Raw genomic sequence first — 13595 nt, forward strand, 5'->3', positions numbered from 1 at the left:
AGTCTAAAAATACCAGTTTTCTGGAATTAAGCAGCTTTCCAGAATGAAGGTATTAATACCTCCCAGAAAAGGCATGAAAAGTATTTATCACAGTGCATGAAACACACCAGGTTGGTCCCTTCCCTCCCCTCCCCTCCCCTCTCCTCCCCTCCCCTCCCCGCCCCTTCCCTCCCCTCCCCTCCCCGCCCCTTCCCTTTTCTCTTCTCTGGGAGACATGGCCCATCCTTATGACCTTTATTTGGGTTCTTTTTAGGTGATGTGACACACAAGCAGTCTAGAGTGGTGAGAGCCATCCTGTGGCTCTGTGGAATGGAGGGGAAGGATGAGGCGGAGCCTGCGAGCAGAGTGGACCTTGTCATCATGTCCTTGGAAGAAAACCCCACAGTGAAAGCCCTTCTGAACATCAACCTCATACTCTGCATCAGCTTTGCTGTTTTTCTCTGGGGCTACTTTGCATAGTGTGAGGTAAACACAGGTGTCCAAGCTCTCAGTTTGTTTTCAATGCACCATTTTTAAATGAAGAAAAAAATAAAGTTTTGTTTGTTTACCATGAGTCTTCAAGAGTGTTTATGGACTATTTCAAAATAATGTTTAGTTCTAAAAAGGGAATGAATGTTAGAGGCTGGAAACTGGAGAGGAGTAAAAGCTTCCTTATTTCCAAAAGCTAGTTATTCACTCTTCCAGTCCATTATGAAATAGCAACAGCCAAAGTCAAAGGAATAAAAAGCAAACACTCCCAAGACCCCCCAGCCTGACAGCAGCTGTGTCTCCTGAACTGAGTGCTTGGTACTTGAACTTTTCCCAGCTGACTTTCAAGGTGCAAGGGATGGGACCTGTATTCATCTCTTCCCTTCTAGTCTTGCTGGCTGGGGCCCATCCTGAGGATTTTCTCACTGTGATACTTACTTCTTGATATGACCTCTGGGAAATACACCTGAGTTGGTGCCCTAGAATCTGGTGCTATCAAAAAATTAGGGAATTGTGTGCGCTTCCCAGATTCTGCTTAGCCTGTGTTTCTCTGCCTAATTCCCCACAATGATGCTTCTCTAAAACAATCAGCCAGAGAGATGGACAAATCCACAGTGAATCTCTACCAGCTGAGGGGCAGTAGGGCTTTTTTGCTCTGTGCAGAGTCAACCATCCTAATTTCTCTACCCCAGGTTATGATGGGGACTAACAGGATGACCTGAAGGGGACTGTTTGCCACATGTGCCATGAAGAGCAAGGGCAGGCCAACAGAGTTAGCCCTGAGACCATCCCTGGGTAACCCAGAGCCATGAACTCTTGGTCTAGCCCTGGGAGAAAGGAGGCTAGAGGGGTGGATTGGAACCACATATTCCCCCGACAACTGAAGAATGGAGTAGTTGCTCAAGGAACCTTAATTTCTGTATTTTAAAGGAACACAGACAAGAAACCCAGGGGCCACTGGCTCACCTGGTCACTGTATGATAGCTTTAGTGTCTACTTGATTCCTTCAACATCCGGACCAGCCTGGTCCAGAGGTAAGTGTATTAGCTCAGGCCTTACCCAGAGGCCTAGCTTTACCACACTAATGTAAATGGGAGCTGTGGGTTGGGCAAGGGCACACACCTCAGCTCTCCTGGGAAAGGGACTATGTGGGGAGCTGTTCACGAATGTGGTTACTATCCAGACACCTATAATTGGCTTCTAGTGAGAGCCTGAGCTGGTGTCTGGGGCAAGTGGGCTCAAAGGGAGGCTGAGTGCCCCTCTTCAAGGACTAAAGGGAGGGGAGTGGGAGGCCCAAGAGGCTTCCCCAAATTGCCCCTCAGCAAGTCCTGGTGGCTACTCTGGACTGTCATGCCAAGCCCTCTGCTGCCACTGGTTGGGGTCAGAAGTGCATTTCAGTGGGAGTTGTCACTATAAATTCAGGCCACTGCCATTTCTCCCTGATCACACCCAGTCTCCTGACTGGCCTTCCTGCCTCTACCCATTCTGCAGCCCCAGGCAGAGTGAGTGAATCTGATGAATCCACTCCTTTACTTAGACTCTTTCAGTGACTTTCCCAAATTCACAGGATGAAGTCCACACTCCTTAATGGGAATTTCAAGACCCCTGAAGTCCAGGCCCTCATCAGTTTCAACTCTGATAACGTGCCACTTGTAGGCTAAGGTCATACCTCACTCAGGCCTCTCTACCTCCTCACCTAGCACAGTGGCAGGCATACAGTGGGCCCTGTTTAAATATCCAATTAAGTAGGGTTCTTTTTGCCTCTGATCTTCCCTTTGCCTAAACTATCCCTCCATCTTGTGGCTCCTAGTCTCTGCTTAAATATCACTTCCTCCAGGAAGCCTCCCGGATCACCCAACTGCCACCATGACATGTGCCTTCAAAGCCGGTGTCACACTTCGTTGGTTACTTAACTGTCTTCCCAACTGGAGTTCCTCAAGGGCAGAATGTCATGTACACTGATGCCTACCACAGTGCCTGGTGAATGAATGAATGGATGACCTTAAAACATCAATGTCATTTGGCTCCTTATCCATACTCACCTGTCACACCCCCTCCCTGGCATGGCTGCCCACCTCTGCCCAGGCCAAGAACACCCACTATTACTGCACTAAGTTAGTTCCTTGAGGGGTAAGCTTGTAGAGGTGGCCAAGTCCTCTTTCACCACCAGTCTCTAATCTGCCCGGTGACCAGCCCTCACCTTTGGGAAGGGCCCACAATCAATGACCAGACCATGCTGACTCCGCCACCATAGCTAGCAATGTGTTGACTGTAACCTAGGCCAGCATCTGCTCCTCTCTCAGGGTCCCCTGCTTCTAGATTGGCCCTGTCTGACTCCATATTCTACACTGCAGTCACAAGGACTGAAAGTACAAATCAGACTGTCACCCCTTTATCTCTCATGGCCCCTATTGCCTCTCACAACTTCCAGACACAGGGTATAAAGCCCTCCCCACTCCTGTTGCCCTGTACCTCACAGCTGCACTCCTCCAAATCAACTTCCATGCTGCCTCTAAGCACACAGCCACTGTGCCAGCTGTCCCTTCAAAGATGCTCACCCCACCCCATGCTGACCCACTGCTCCTCCCGCTCCACACCTCTCTACCTGCTTCCTGGGTGCTCTTTTGCAAGCTCCCGGGGGGGCCCAGGCCATGGTTGTATGGTTCAGATTGGTTCTCCAGGGTCTAGGCCTGTATATGAAAGAGTAAATCCTCAGTAATTACATGGAGAACACATAGCAATTATTTGTGAGACCTGGCTTCAAGTGTGAGTCCTTGTGTGAAAACAAAAATGCTGTTTCCATCATGAAATGGCATACAAATGTTTTTTGGGTTATTGAAATATAATTTATTGATGTGCACAAAAACTAAATTCAGAGAGCAAAAACAGAACCTTGATGAATTTTTTGTACTTCCAAAAACATATTTGGCTCAAATATACTCCCATGTGTCATTTGTGATGACATTTTAGTGTGTGTGTAATGGCTATACGGTAAGATGACCCTCAGTGCTCCCACTTCCTGGTGTTTGTGCCTTTATGTAATCCCCTCCTAGGACTGCAGCAGTGACTGGCTTCTAACCAATAGAATACTGTGGCAAATGTTGGTCTGTAGTTAATGATATTATTTCATGTAGGACTGTCCTGCTAGCAGACTCACTTGAGAGATGGTCCTTGATGGCTTACTGAAGTGGAAGTGCAGGGAGCCTCCAGATGATGACAAGCCAGCAGCCAGGGCCCTCAGAACTTGTGGGCCTACAGCCACAAGAACTTTTTTCTTTTTCTTTTTTAGGAGTTTATTTATTTATTTTTAGAGAGAGGGGAAGGGAGAGAGAGAGAGAAAGAGAGTAACATCGGTGTGTGGTTGCCTGTCACACTCCTCCTGCTGGGGACCTGGCCTGCAACCCAGGCACATGCCCTGACTGGGAATCAAACCACAATCCTTTGGTTCACAGGCCTGTGCTCAATCCACTGAGCCACATCAGCCAGGGCTCCACATGAGTTCTGACAACAACCTGAAGGAGCTTAGGAGTGGATCCTTCCCTAGTCAAATATCCGGATGGGCCCCAGTCCTGGTTGACACTTTGACCGCTGCCTAGAGAGGACTTGGGTAAGCCGTTCTGGGACCCCTTAACCACAGAAACTGTGAGATCATAAATGTGTGTTCTTTTAAGCTGCTAGGTTTGTGGGTGTGTGTCATGTAGCAGGAGATAACTGACACTGTGTATGGTTTGTGAACACCTGTGTGGATGGGAAGGTGGAGTCAGGTGGGGAAGAGTGTGGGAAGACACAAGTTTGCCCAAGGAGCTCCGCCATGTGTAGTGCCAGGAGACGAATGTGGCGGCCCACCAGCAAGGGCAGTCACATCTCTGTGGCATCTTGGAGATGCTCCCACCATGATGCCTTTCCAACTCCAAATGTACGACCAGCCCTCATGCTATGACCCACCCATCAAGATGGATGATAGCCTTGACTTGGTATTGACTTCTGACACACACACACACAGTGTCAAGTAATTTTTCTTTAAATTGGAGCTGTTGAGGTAGGGAGGTTGTAATAAACAATGGGACAGTGAGAAGTGAACAACATTCTTAAGATAATGAGGGTATGGCTAGTATTTCAGAATCAGCATTAACAAAACACATGCTGCATTCCAGGAAGATGTCCACCATGGACTTTCCTGGTTCCTAGGCACCAGGAACCACATTCCAGCTTCCTCCTGAGTGGGAGCTCAGGCATCATGGTAGAGGCATCTCTGAGGTGCTACAGGTGCCAGACCGTGGACATCTGGGCTCCCTGTAGGAGCTCAACACAGATGAGCAGTGTTGAGACCTTTGCTTTCTCTACAGGGTTTATTCTACAGCTAAAGGGATGCACAGAAAGATCGCATGTGGATGGTGTACGAGGAGGGAAAGAGTGAGCCTTAGGCAAATATAAAGCTATGGGATGAAATGGGCTTATAGGTCCATATTCTCAGTGTAACTAATGTAGAGAGTACTTCAAGGCACAGGGAACATTGAGTTAAAAACAAAAGAAATTGCCCTTTTCAAGTTAAACTTGCTGAGTTAATTCACAGTGGAAGGAGTTCCAGATCATAAGCCCAGCAAACAGTGGTGACATGCTCCTCTTTCTTCTAGAGAGAATATGATAAAATCCGGGCCAAAAGGAGGGCTACCACTGGAACAGCCATCCTGTCTGCTGACCTCACTTTACTCCAATTCCCCATCAGCTCTTCCCAAGTAGTTCAATCCTGCAAAAGAAGTGCCTTCCAGTCACTGGGAACTGGAACTCCTATGGAGAGTAATGGCTTTGACTTCTGCAAGAGGCCTGTGGGGCTGCAGGGCGGTCACAATAGTCTAAGTGTGTTTAGATGGACAGGAAAGGGGGACAGGACTTGTAAAAGCAAAGGGAGGGCCTTACCCTTGGAGCATTCACTGAGGGACAGCCGGTCAGGAGGTCTCTGGAGCACCTGTTGGCTGGTGACACTGCTATGACCTTGTTGTCTATTCTTTCAACCAGCTACGGTCACATTTCGACCCCCCGGGTGGCTCAGCCACAATTCTATTTGGTTAAGTGAATGTGCATGCACATACATACACACAACCAGTTTTTCCTCCAAGAATGATAAAGTTTTTATATAAACCACAGAATATATTTAATTCAAATTAAACATGAAACTAGAATAATGTTCGGTCCTTATCAAGTAGCAATTACATGGTTTTTAAAAAAAGAACAGTCCATGTCTTTCTACATTCTGACAATCCAACAAGGCACAAGTTACATCCAGTTTGCTGTGGTGACAGATCCAGCAGTCACCACAGATGCTCACAGCTGTGAGGGGTCAGGGAAACAGACTGCACTTCATACCAAATGACTCTGCAGCAGAATGAAGTCCAAGTAGCAGGAAGGAGACGAGTTGCATAACGAATGGGTTTTATTAAATAGAGAGTAACGCGTTGCTGTTATTCATTCCAAATTGCCGTCGGCGCGTGTGCAGGGACGGCAGTGACGGCAGTGACAAAGCTCCACAATTATACTTTCTCCACTCCAGGTTTCTGTTTCATTTTGTTTGGCGTGATTTCTTTCCTAGGCAAAGAAAACCAGTTTCTTGAGGACACAGATCATTCAGCTTTAAGTGTCAGCCTCCACTCTGTTGCTGGGCTGCGAGAAGGCAAAGTTCTGTGTGGTCAGGCTTCCTCCTTCCCTCCATTGAAAGCTGCTCACTGTTTGGTCTGCAGAGGTCAATGTCTGCCTGCCCCATTCCATTCACAAGGGTGGAAGGGGTCAGGGCTGTGGTGGCTTTCTTCAAAGGGCAGTACTTTCTGTATCATTGTCCATATCCAACAGAATGCGGCCAGGCAGTTCTTTGCTTGCTGAGTCTGGATGCATTTCAGGAAAGATACTGTGAAGTGGTTCTGACACTCTAGAATTGGTGTCTGGACAAAAACACAAGAGATGTGTTATCAATGCATGGTCATGTCCAAGAGGCCACCTCTTCCAAGGGTGCTCTGAGAGGAAGAGAAGCTGGAGAGATTGAGAGTCAGCCCATGCATACAAACATTACCTTACTAGAGGCACCGTTAGCCCTTAAAAGTTGAGTCAAGCCTTTAAGATCCCAGGAGCAGCCATGTGGCAGCCCCATCTCCTGACCCTGCTGGTCCCTTTTGTGAGCCTATGGCAGTCCTAAGATGCAACCTGTAAAGGACCCACTTCCTCTGATGGAAGAAAAGAAATCTCATTCTTACCAGTGCCGACCAACACACTAACTGAAACCTCCTGACAACCTGTGGGCTGCAGGAATAGGTGAGCTTCACTGGGAAGCATTCTCTCCTCTAAGGCTGATGAGTGTTCTTACTGTTAATGCTACACCCTCAACCTCAGCACTGGTGACATGCTGAGACGTATCACTTAGGTTTGTGGGGGCTGTGCTGTGCACTACGGGATATATAGCAGCATCTCTGCCCTCTATCCACTAGATGCCCATGGCACAAAGCCCTCTCCCTCTCACTGTGACAACTGAAGATGTCTCCAGATAGGGCTAAATGTTCCCTGGGGAACACAATTACCCTTGGTTGGCAATTGCTAAGATAGATGGTCAAATCTGCAAATAGTAATTTTCTCTTCTGCGTCTAAATCTTACATTTCCATTTTTTTCATGTCTTATGTTGGCTGGAACTCCTTTATCAAGGTGGCAAATACATGGTCCATACACCACTGTCCCTCACTCCCATGCTCACCAGACACTTTAACCAATCACAGCCCTCTTCCTAGTGAGGTGATGTGTCCCCATTCATTCATTTGTGCACAGATACTTACTGAACACCTGCCATGTTCCAGGCACAGTTCTACCTGAGGTCACGGCAGTGAGTAAGCCCGACACAGCTTTAATGAAGCCCATGGTCTGGCGGGCACCCTGATCAAGAGAGAGGATTTGTTTCTCCAGTAACTGTAGGTGCCGGCAAATGACAAGAGCCATGTTAGAGATTTAGGGACTAGGGCCAGCAGGAAGGGAGGTGTTCAGATCTGCTGTAGATTCACTTTGCTGGGTTAGGGCTAGTCATACAGGGAGCACGGAGAGAACTAGAGTGGGAGGTGGGTATGCTGTGGAGTTCCTCCTTTACACTCAAGAGTTGCTTTCTGTCCTTGCAGTGGTGCAGTTTCACCACGTCTGACCCTGCAGGGAGCTGCTTTGGGCAGTACTTCTGTCCCACATGCTCCTCACCCACACAGGCAGAGCTGGCAATGCAGGTACACTTCTGGGAAGCTTACTGCTTTGAGACTGGTTCCTGCCCCTTCCTAAAGTGTCCCTTTTCTCACATGGAGTCCTGAGTTGGCAGACCTGTCATTTGAGGTTTAAGTAAGTACCACACTCAGAGAAATTTCTAGATTTAGGAAGGTGGCAAGGTATCAAAGAGTTCAGGTGCTTAATGCCATTTCAGATGATACGGTCTGATGATAACTGTAAAACCAACTGGATTGTGTTGAATTGCACCATCCAAGGGTACAGTCAAGGGTGGTATAGTGCACAGAATAAAGGATGTCTTGAATTTGTCCTTAGCAGAAGGAAAGTCAATAGGGCAGAGACCATGTCTACCTCATTCACAGTGCCTAAAAGAGTGACCGGTTACTAGCAGATGCTCAATAAATTTTGTAGCTGGCTGGCTAGATGGATGAATGAGTGGATGGACAATGGAACAAATTAGTGGATGAAGAGTTATCCAGTCCAACCATCTTTCCAATCCTTTCCTTCCACAGAGGTAAAGAAGAAGCTATGTCTAAAAGGCAATACTGGTAAAAGAAATCCACTGCAAATTCAATCCCCTTTCCATAACCCAGTAAGACAAGGGACCATGACAGGGACATGCCTAGTGGGATGTGCAATGTAAGGGAAGTGTACACACTGCTTAGATTTCTATTTGTTAGTAACTATTTACATGCAAATTCAATACCTATCAGCCACAGCTGTCTTCAGAGGACAAGCATGCTCTTTTTTTTATATGACATATAAATTCTCAATTTGTACTTTTCTGAATGTCTCTAGCTATTTATGATGAGCACATATATACTCAAAAGTTCCTTTCCTCTCCTCCTGCAAGCTCTGTCTGGTTTACTTGAGATTGGCAGGTTATGTGCCTTTCCCCAAACCCTCTCTCTTCCCTGAATTATTTCTTAAAAGAAAACAAGTCTATTTCCACACAACAAGCAGTAAGAACTCCAGCAGGTGTGCAGAGCCGCCCTTCAGAAAGACCTCCAACACAGTAGCTGACGGCATCGGCGCTCTCTGTCAGGGATGGTGCTGAGTGAGCACACTGCCTCATCCTCACCGAACCCCCAGGCAGCACAGATGCCACCTCGCAATAAGGAAGGGGGACTCCTGAGGCTCAGTCCTCACTTGGGGTGACGAGGCCAGTGCTGGACAGAGCACCAGAGCCAGATTGGTTGGACTCTGGAGTTTGATCCTGATTAGCGTAACATGCTCCCTCCTCTCCAAAGGGGTCTGTATGTTCTTTGGTGACGATCTCGGGAGAGAAGACAGTATCTGAGGAGACACTGGGTTGAGTCTTAAACAGTCTGGTTCATTTTAGTAAAAAAGTTATTTTAGAAGATTTTTAAATACTTCTAAAATGTTCTGGCTATGAATTTACACAAGGCACCATTTTTCATACTGGCATTCCAAGGGAAGCTGGTCTTTGAGCACAGGCTCCTTGGAGCTGTGTTCATATGATACTCTACCAACAAAACAAAAACAAAAGGACAGAGAAAGAGAGAGAGCCCCAGGAAGAGCTGCTCGGGCAGCAGTGATGTGGTTCACCACCAACCTGGGGCTCGGACAAACATAACCTGCTCCTCCCTTTTCTATCTTAATCCAGCAAGTGGGTGCTCAGGGCTAGGACTGCCCTCTGTAATTTAGGGTGTGGTCCCGTCTATCACTTCATCTACAGTTATCTATCACTTTAACAATTTTCATTATGTGCTAAGGTTGTACACCCACCCTCCAAATCTCCAAGGCTATTCTGACAGCCACTTCAACAGTTATAGGACCTAAACACATTCATCCTCTTCCCTAAACTAGAGTGTGAGGGAATGACTCCTTTCTACTGTTCCTCAGTTTTCCAGGGCTCTGAAAGGCTTTCAGTCTATAACAGACTTTGAGTCAACCTTTTGTCATTTTAGTCAAAAGACAGCTTCTGTTCAAGTCTCACTGGATGTTTACTGTGACAGGACTTGTATCTATTTACAAAAATAAACTGCAAACAGAAGCCACTTAAATGTCCAACTATTAGCGAGAATACATATCTGCTTAACAAAATATTATGTGGTCACCAAAAAGATGGTTATAAAACTACATTATAACATGGGAAAGAGCATTTGATGTAAAGTAAAATAAAAATGTGAAGTCTGTATAGCCAAATAATTATCATCATGTACTCTCTTGCCTTTTAGGGAAAAACAACTAGCAGGAAAAAGAACAGAATATGAATACTGGACTTCTTCAATTATAGAAGGGTGATTTCTTATTATTCTAGTCCCCCAATTTACTTTAATAGCTATACTTATTTTTTAATGCACAACTTTCATCCTATAAAAAGAGCTTAATTTTAGCAAGAGAATACCCTGAGAGTCAGCAAAGTATCCAGTGTTGAATGACCACCTTGACAGAGACTGCTTGTACCACCACACAGTGGGCAAGTGACTCACAGTGATTCTCAGGCTCAGGAAGTTAAGAAATATCTTCTATTCCTGAGCTTTTTTTAAAAAAGGGTCTTATTTATTTATTTTTAGAGAGAGGGGAAGGAAAGGAGAGGGGAAGGAAAGCAAAAGGAAAGGGAGAGAAACATCAATCTCTTGCCTCGACAGGGGGCTGAACCTGCAACCCAAGCATATGCCCTGACTGGTAAGAGAACCTGTGACCTTGGTTTGCAACGCCAACCAACTGAGCCACACCAGTCAGGGCCTACGCCTCGTCTTTTGAATCTACCACCAAATGGTGCACTAGAATGAAACTGTGGACACCAGGGCTCCAGACTTCTTGTGTCTGGGTCCTAGCAGACTAGGTGGACATACAAGTTTTAAAATGTTGGCATATGACAAAACTCAGATTATCTATATTTTCTAGGTAAAAATAATAAATAGTTACCATCTACTTGGACCCACTGTGTATTAAGAACTGTCAGCTGCTTTTCCCACTTTATCTAACGCAATCCCTCTAACACTAATTCTCACGAACATCGGATCGCCCAGGCTGTACTCCACCTGACACTGCAGAGAGCTGAAATTTGAATTCAGGCGTGTTCAACTCAGTGTGCGCCCTCCCCATTGCACCTCTAGCCTGCCTCGTACAGAGAAAAATGGAAACCGAAAGAGTACCAATGCCACCCTGTGACCCCGTCAACACACCTGTGAGCACACTTATTATTCTGAAAATTAAAGCAAGCATGAACAAACAAAGCCAGCCTCCTTTAGTGCATGCACTGTTAGTAGGGATGCAAGCAGGTAGGTTAGAGTGACTGATTAGTATCAGGCATTAGTGCACAAATATGATCATCAAGTAGCAAAAGTGCTTTGGCCAATCAGGTGCCTTTTCCTTACCATTAAATATTCCATTTCAGTTTTGACTGATTAGGGCAGGTCATACATCTAAATTATTTAATAAAATGTTTAAATTAGAAAACTCTTTGCTAAAATCTATGACTTTAAAAACAGCAAGATGTGAACTACTTCCATTAGGAAGCTAACATCCTACTGCTTTTTAGAGTAACAGTAAAGACAAGGAGGAAGAGCCTCAAATGGCAGCAGAGTCGCCCCCTCCCAGGAGCTGCAGCCACACCTGATCGGCAACAACAGCCTCTCCCAAGAGCTTATCTTAATCCCCAGGCTTTAATTAAACTTTTTAAGAGTAAATGCCCCAAACAAACACTGGGTTTTCAGAAGTTTGTCTGTGTAAAGTTTTCCAAGTGAATCCCAGTGTCACAACAAAAGACCGCCTGTCAACGGAAGGCCCACTTTCCTCCTGGAACAGTGGCTACACCCAAGAACAGTGTGAAGCAGCATCGCCAATACTCATGGGCTCAAGAATTCTGAACACTGGCCTGTGTGCTTCGAATGGCAGTCCAGAGGACTTTAAGAAATTAAAAGTTAATTCTGTAATACAAAGCTAATTGTGGTGACCTAGAATTTCTTAAGTTTGGAGAATTCATAGAATGGATTGGTTTTAAAATATTTAGCTAATACCCTAAGGAAAAGTAGTTTTACTATAATTTTTCACTCATCTGATAATTGTAAAGTACAGAGCACTACAGTGTTAGAGAAGATCAATAAAATAATCTTCTGGAATAAATACATCTTAAGTAACAATGGTATTAAAGAAGAGACATAGTTCTGGTTCACAGTGCTTCATCTAAATAAAAGGAAAGGTCTGGGAAATAAATTTTGATGTGTCACAAAAACTGAAGTGTTACAGGCTCAGCCTTAATTAGGATTTAGACCCTTCATTCTTTGACTTCCACAGCTGGGCAACCCCCTCTCTTTTGGGCTCATCTCTAAAGAGTCAGGAAGGTGGAACCATATCTGTGCCCTCCTCCATGTCTTAGAGGTTGGGCTCCTGCTCTCCATAGAAAGTCTTACTCAGACCCAAGCTGTGAACACTCTGGCTAAGCAGCCCACTAAAGGCTTAATGATCAGATCAGCTGATAAGAGCCATTGTACCCATGAGAGTCTTATGCCACCCAAATGTGGACCAAAAGGCAAGATTCAGATGAGCCTCACAGCACCTTTTAAGAGCTCATGTGGTTTAAGAAAGCAAATGTAAGCATGCTAGAATGTAAAGGGATTTAGTGTGCAATCTTTGTATGAAGATTTTTTTTGTCCTGAAAATTTTAAACATCAAATTAAGAAGCTCCATGCAGTTAACTTGCCCTTAAAATTAAGTTTAATAAAGTTAAATATTAAAGCTCAAGACACAACGGACCCAATTTCCCATCCTGACCGCACCCAAGTCCTCCTTGGCTGGGTGTGAGGAGCCAATTGATAACAGGTAAATCATGCCAGCAAAGCAGACTGATTGTGAAAGGCTTACCAAAAGAAAGAAGACATTCTTAGTATCTTATCTGACCAGCTTGAAACTGGGCTGTCAATCTACTGACATATAGCTCTTGAATTTGGAGCACTGCAGCTCCAAGTGCTTCTGATCAAAACAAAAGTGACGTCTATGTGCTGCAGGACAAATGGCATAGGGGCAAATGGCTGCTCCTGAGCACAAGCTCAAAAGCACACACGCAAAACACAGCTAAGCAGGGGCACTGGGGCAAGCTGCTGGGCAGCTACAAACCTTAGTCCTGTTCACCTTCCCCACCTGTGGGGGCGCTAGGGAGGGCATCTATTGGGAAACAAACAAACAACAAACCACATGTGGCTTTGTTTCTCTAAAAAAAGCAGAGGTGTCATCAGAAAAAAGTTATGAACCACACTTACAGTACATGCAAATTACACATTATGTTCCTGAAAAAAATATTATCAAAAGACAGACTAATCAGCTAGCCCTCATCATTTGGGGCACCAGTTTGGGGTGCCCCTTGGTTCGTTTTCATCTGAGAAGTCACTCAGTACGGCAGCGGGGCCCAGAGATCTATTTCTGTTTCTTCTCTAACAACAGCCCCACTAAAACAAAACAACAAAATCAAAATTAAAAAATATAATAAATACAAATAGCTCCACTGAGAAAAATTTAAAATTCAGCTGTTGTAAAAAACAATTCAAAGCTTCTAATTACCATTTAAAAAACCCCACTTAGAGAAAAATCCATTCATCCTACTTAAATCAAATAGTGAATTAAAGCACTTTGAATGGAAATTTCATTTTAAAGTCATAATTAAATAAAAACAGTCATGCTCTAGATTGCCTATAAAAAATGTCCTGTCAGGTAGCCCACTAAAATATGTACAGTCACCAGCACACCAAACAGGTTTCCATGGAACTAGAATAAGAAAAACCTCGACTTGCCTACTCTCATGTGGTCCAGAGATCTCCCCTCCCTGAGCATTCAATTTGGCACAAAATGTGGTTGTTTTTAAGTTATACCTGAAATGCTTCATTTACTACAAACATTTTTATTCGTAGAAGGAAAATGGGCA

The 13595-nt window shown here is 45.1% G+C and overlaps 2 protein-coding genes across 7 annotated transcripts in view; one reads left to right on the forward strand and one right to left on the reverse strand.

Moving 5' to 3' along the window:
* The window catches only part of SLC5A11 (solute carrier family 5 member 11), a 63053-nt gene extending 62500 nt beyond the window's left edge, over positions 1 to 553 (forward strand). The window contains exon 16 of the mRNA XM_037127429.2: positions 254 to 553. Within this exon, the coding sequence (XP_036983324.2) occupies positions 254 to 459 (206 nt within the window). The 3' untranslated portion in view covers positions 460 to 553. The remainder of the gene's footprint in view (positions 1 to 253) is intronic.
* A 2763-nt stretch (positions 554 to 3316) lies between these two features.
* The window catches only part of ARHGAP17 (Rho GTPase activating protein 17), a 91898-nt gene continuing 81619 nt past the window's right edge, over positions 3317 to 13595 (reverse strand). For 3 of the 6 annotated variants that reach the window (XM_037127427.2, XM_053671805.1, XM_053671804.1), the window contains one exon: positions 3317 to 6401. In XM_037127427.2, the coding sequence (XP_036983322.2) occupies positions 6271 to 6401 (131 nt within the window). In that variant the 3' untranslated portion in view covers positions 3317 to 6270. Of the gene's footprint in view, positions 6402 to 11055; positions 11104 to 12793; positions 12842 to 13595 lie in introns of all 6 variants that reach the window. The other 3 variants (XM_053671802.1, XM_053671801.1, XM_053671803.1) reach the window with 3 other exon arrangements.

This window comes from Artibeus jamaicensis, unplaced genomic scaffold, assembly GCF_021234435.1.
Source record: "Artibeus jamaicensis isolate MK-2021 breed Jamaican fruit bat unplaced genomic scaffold, CSHL_Jam_final contig_700, whole genome shotgun sequence".
In the NCBI taxonomy this organism is placed as follows: domain Eukaryota; kingdom Metazoa; phylum Chordata; class Mammalia; order Chiroptera; family Phyllostomidae; genus Artibeus; species Artibeus jamaicensis.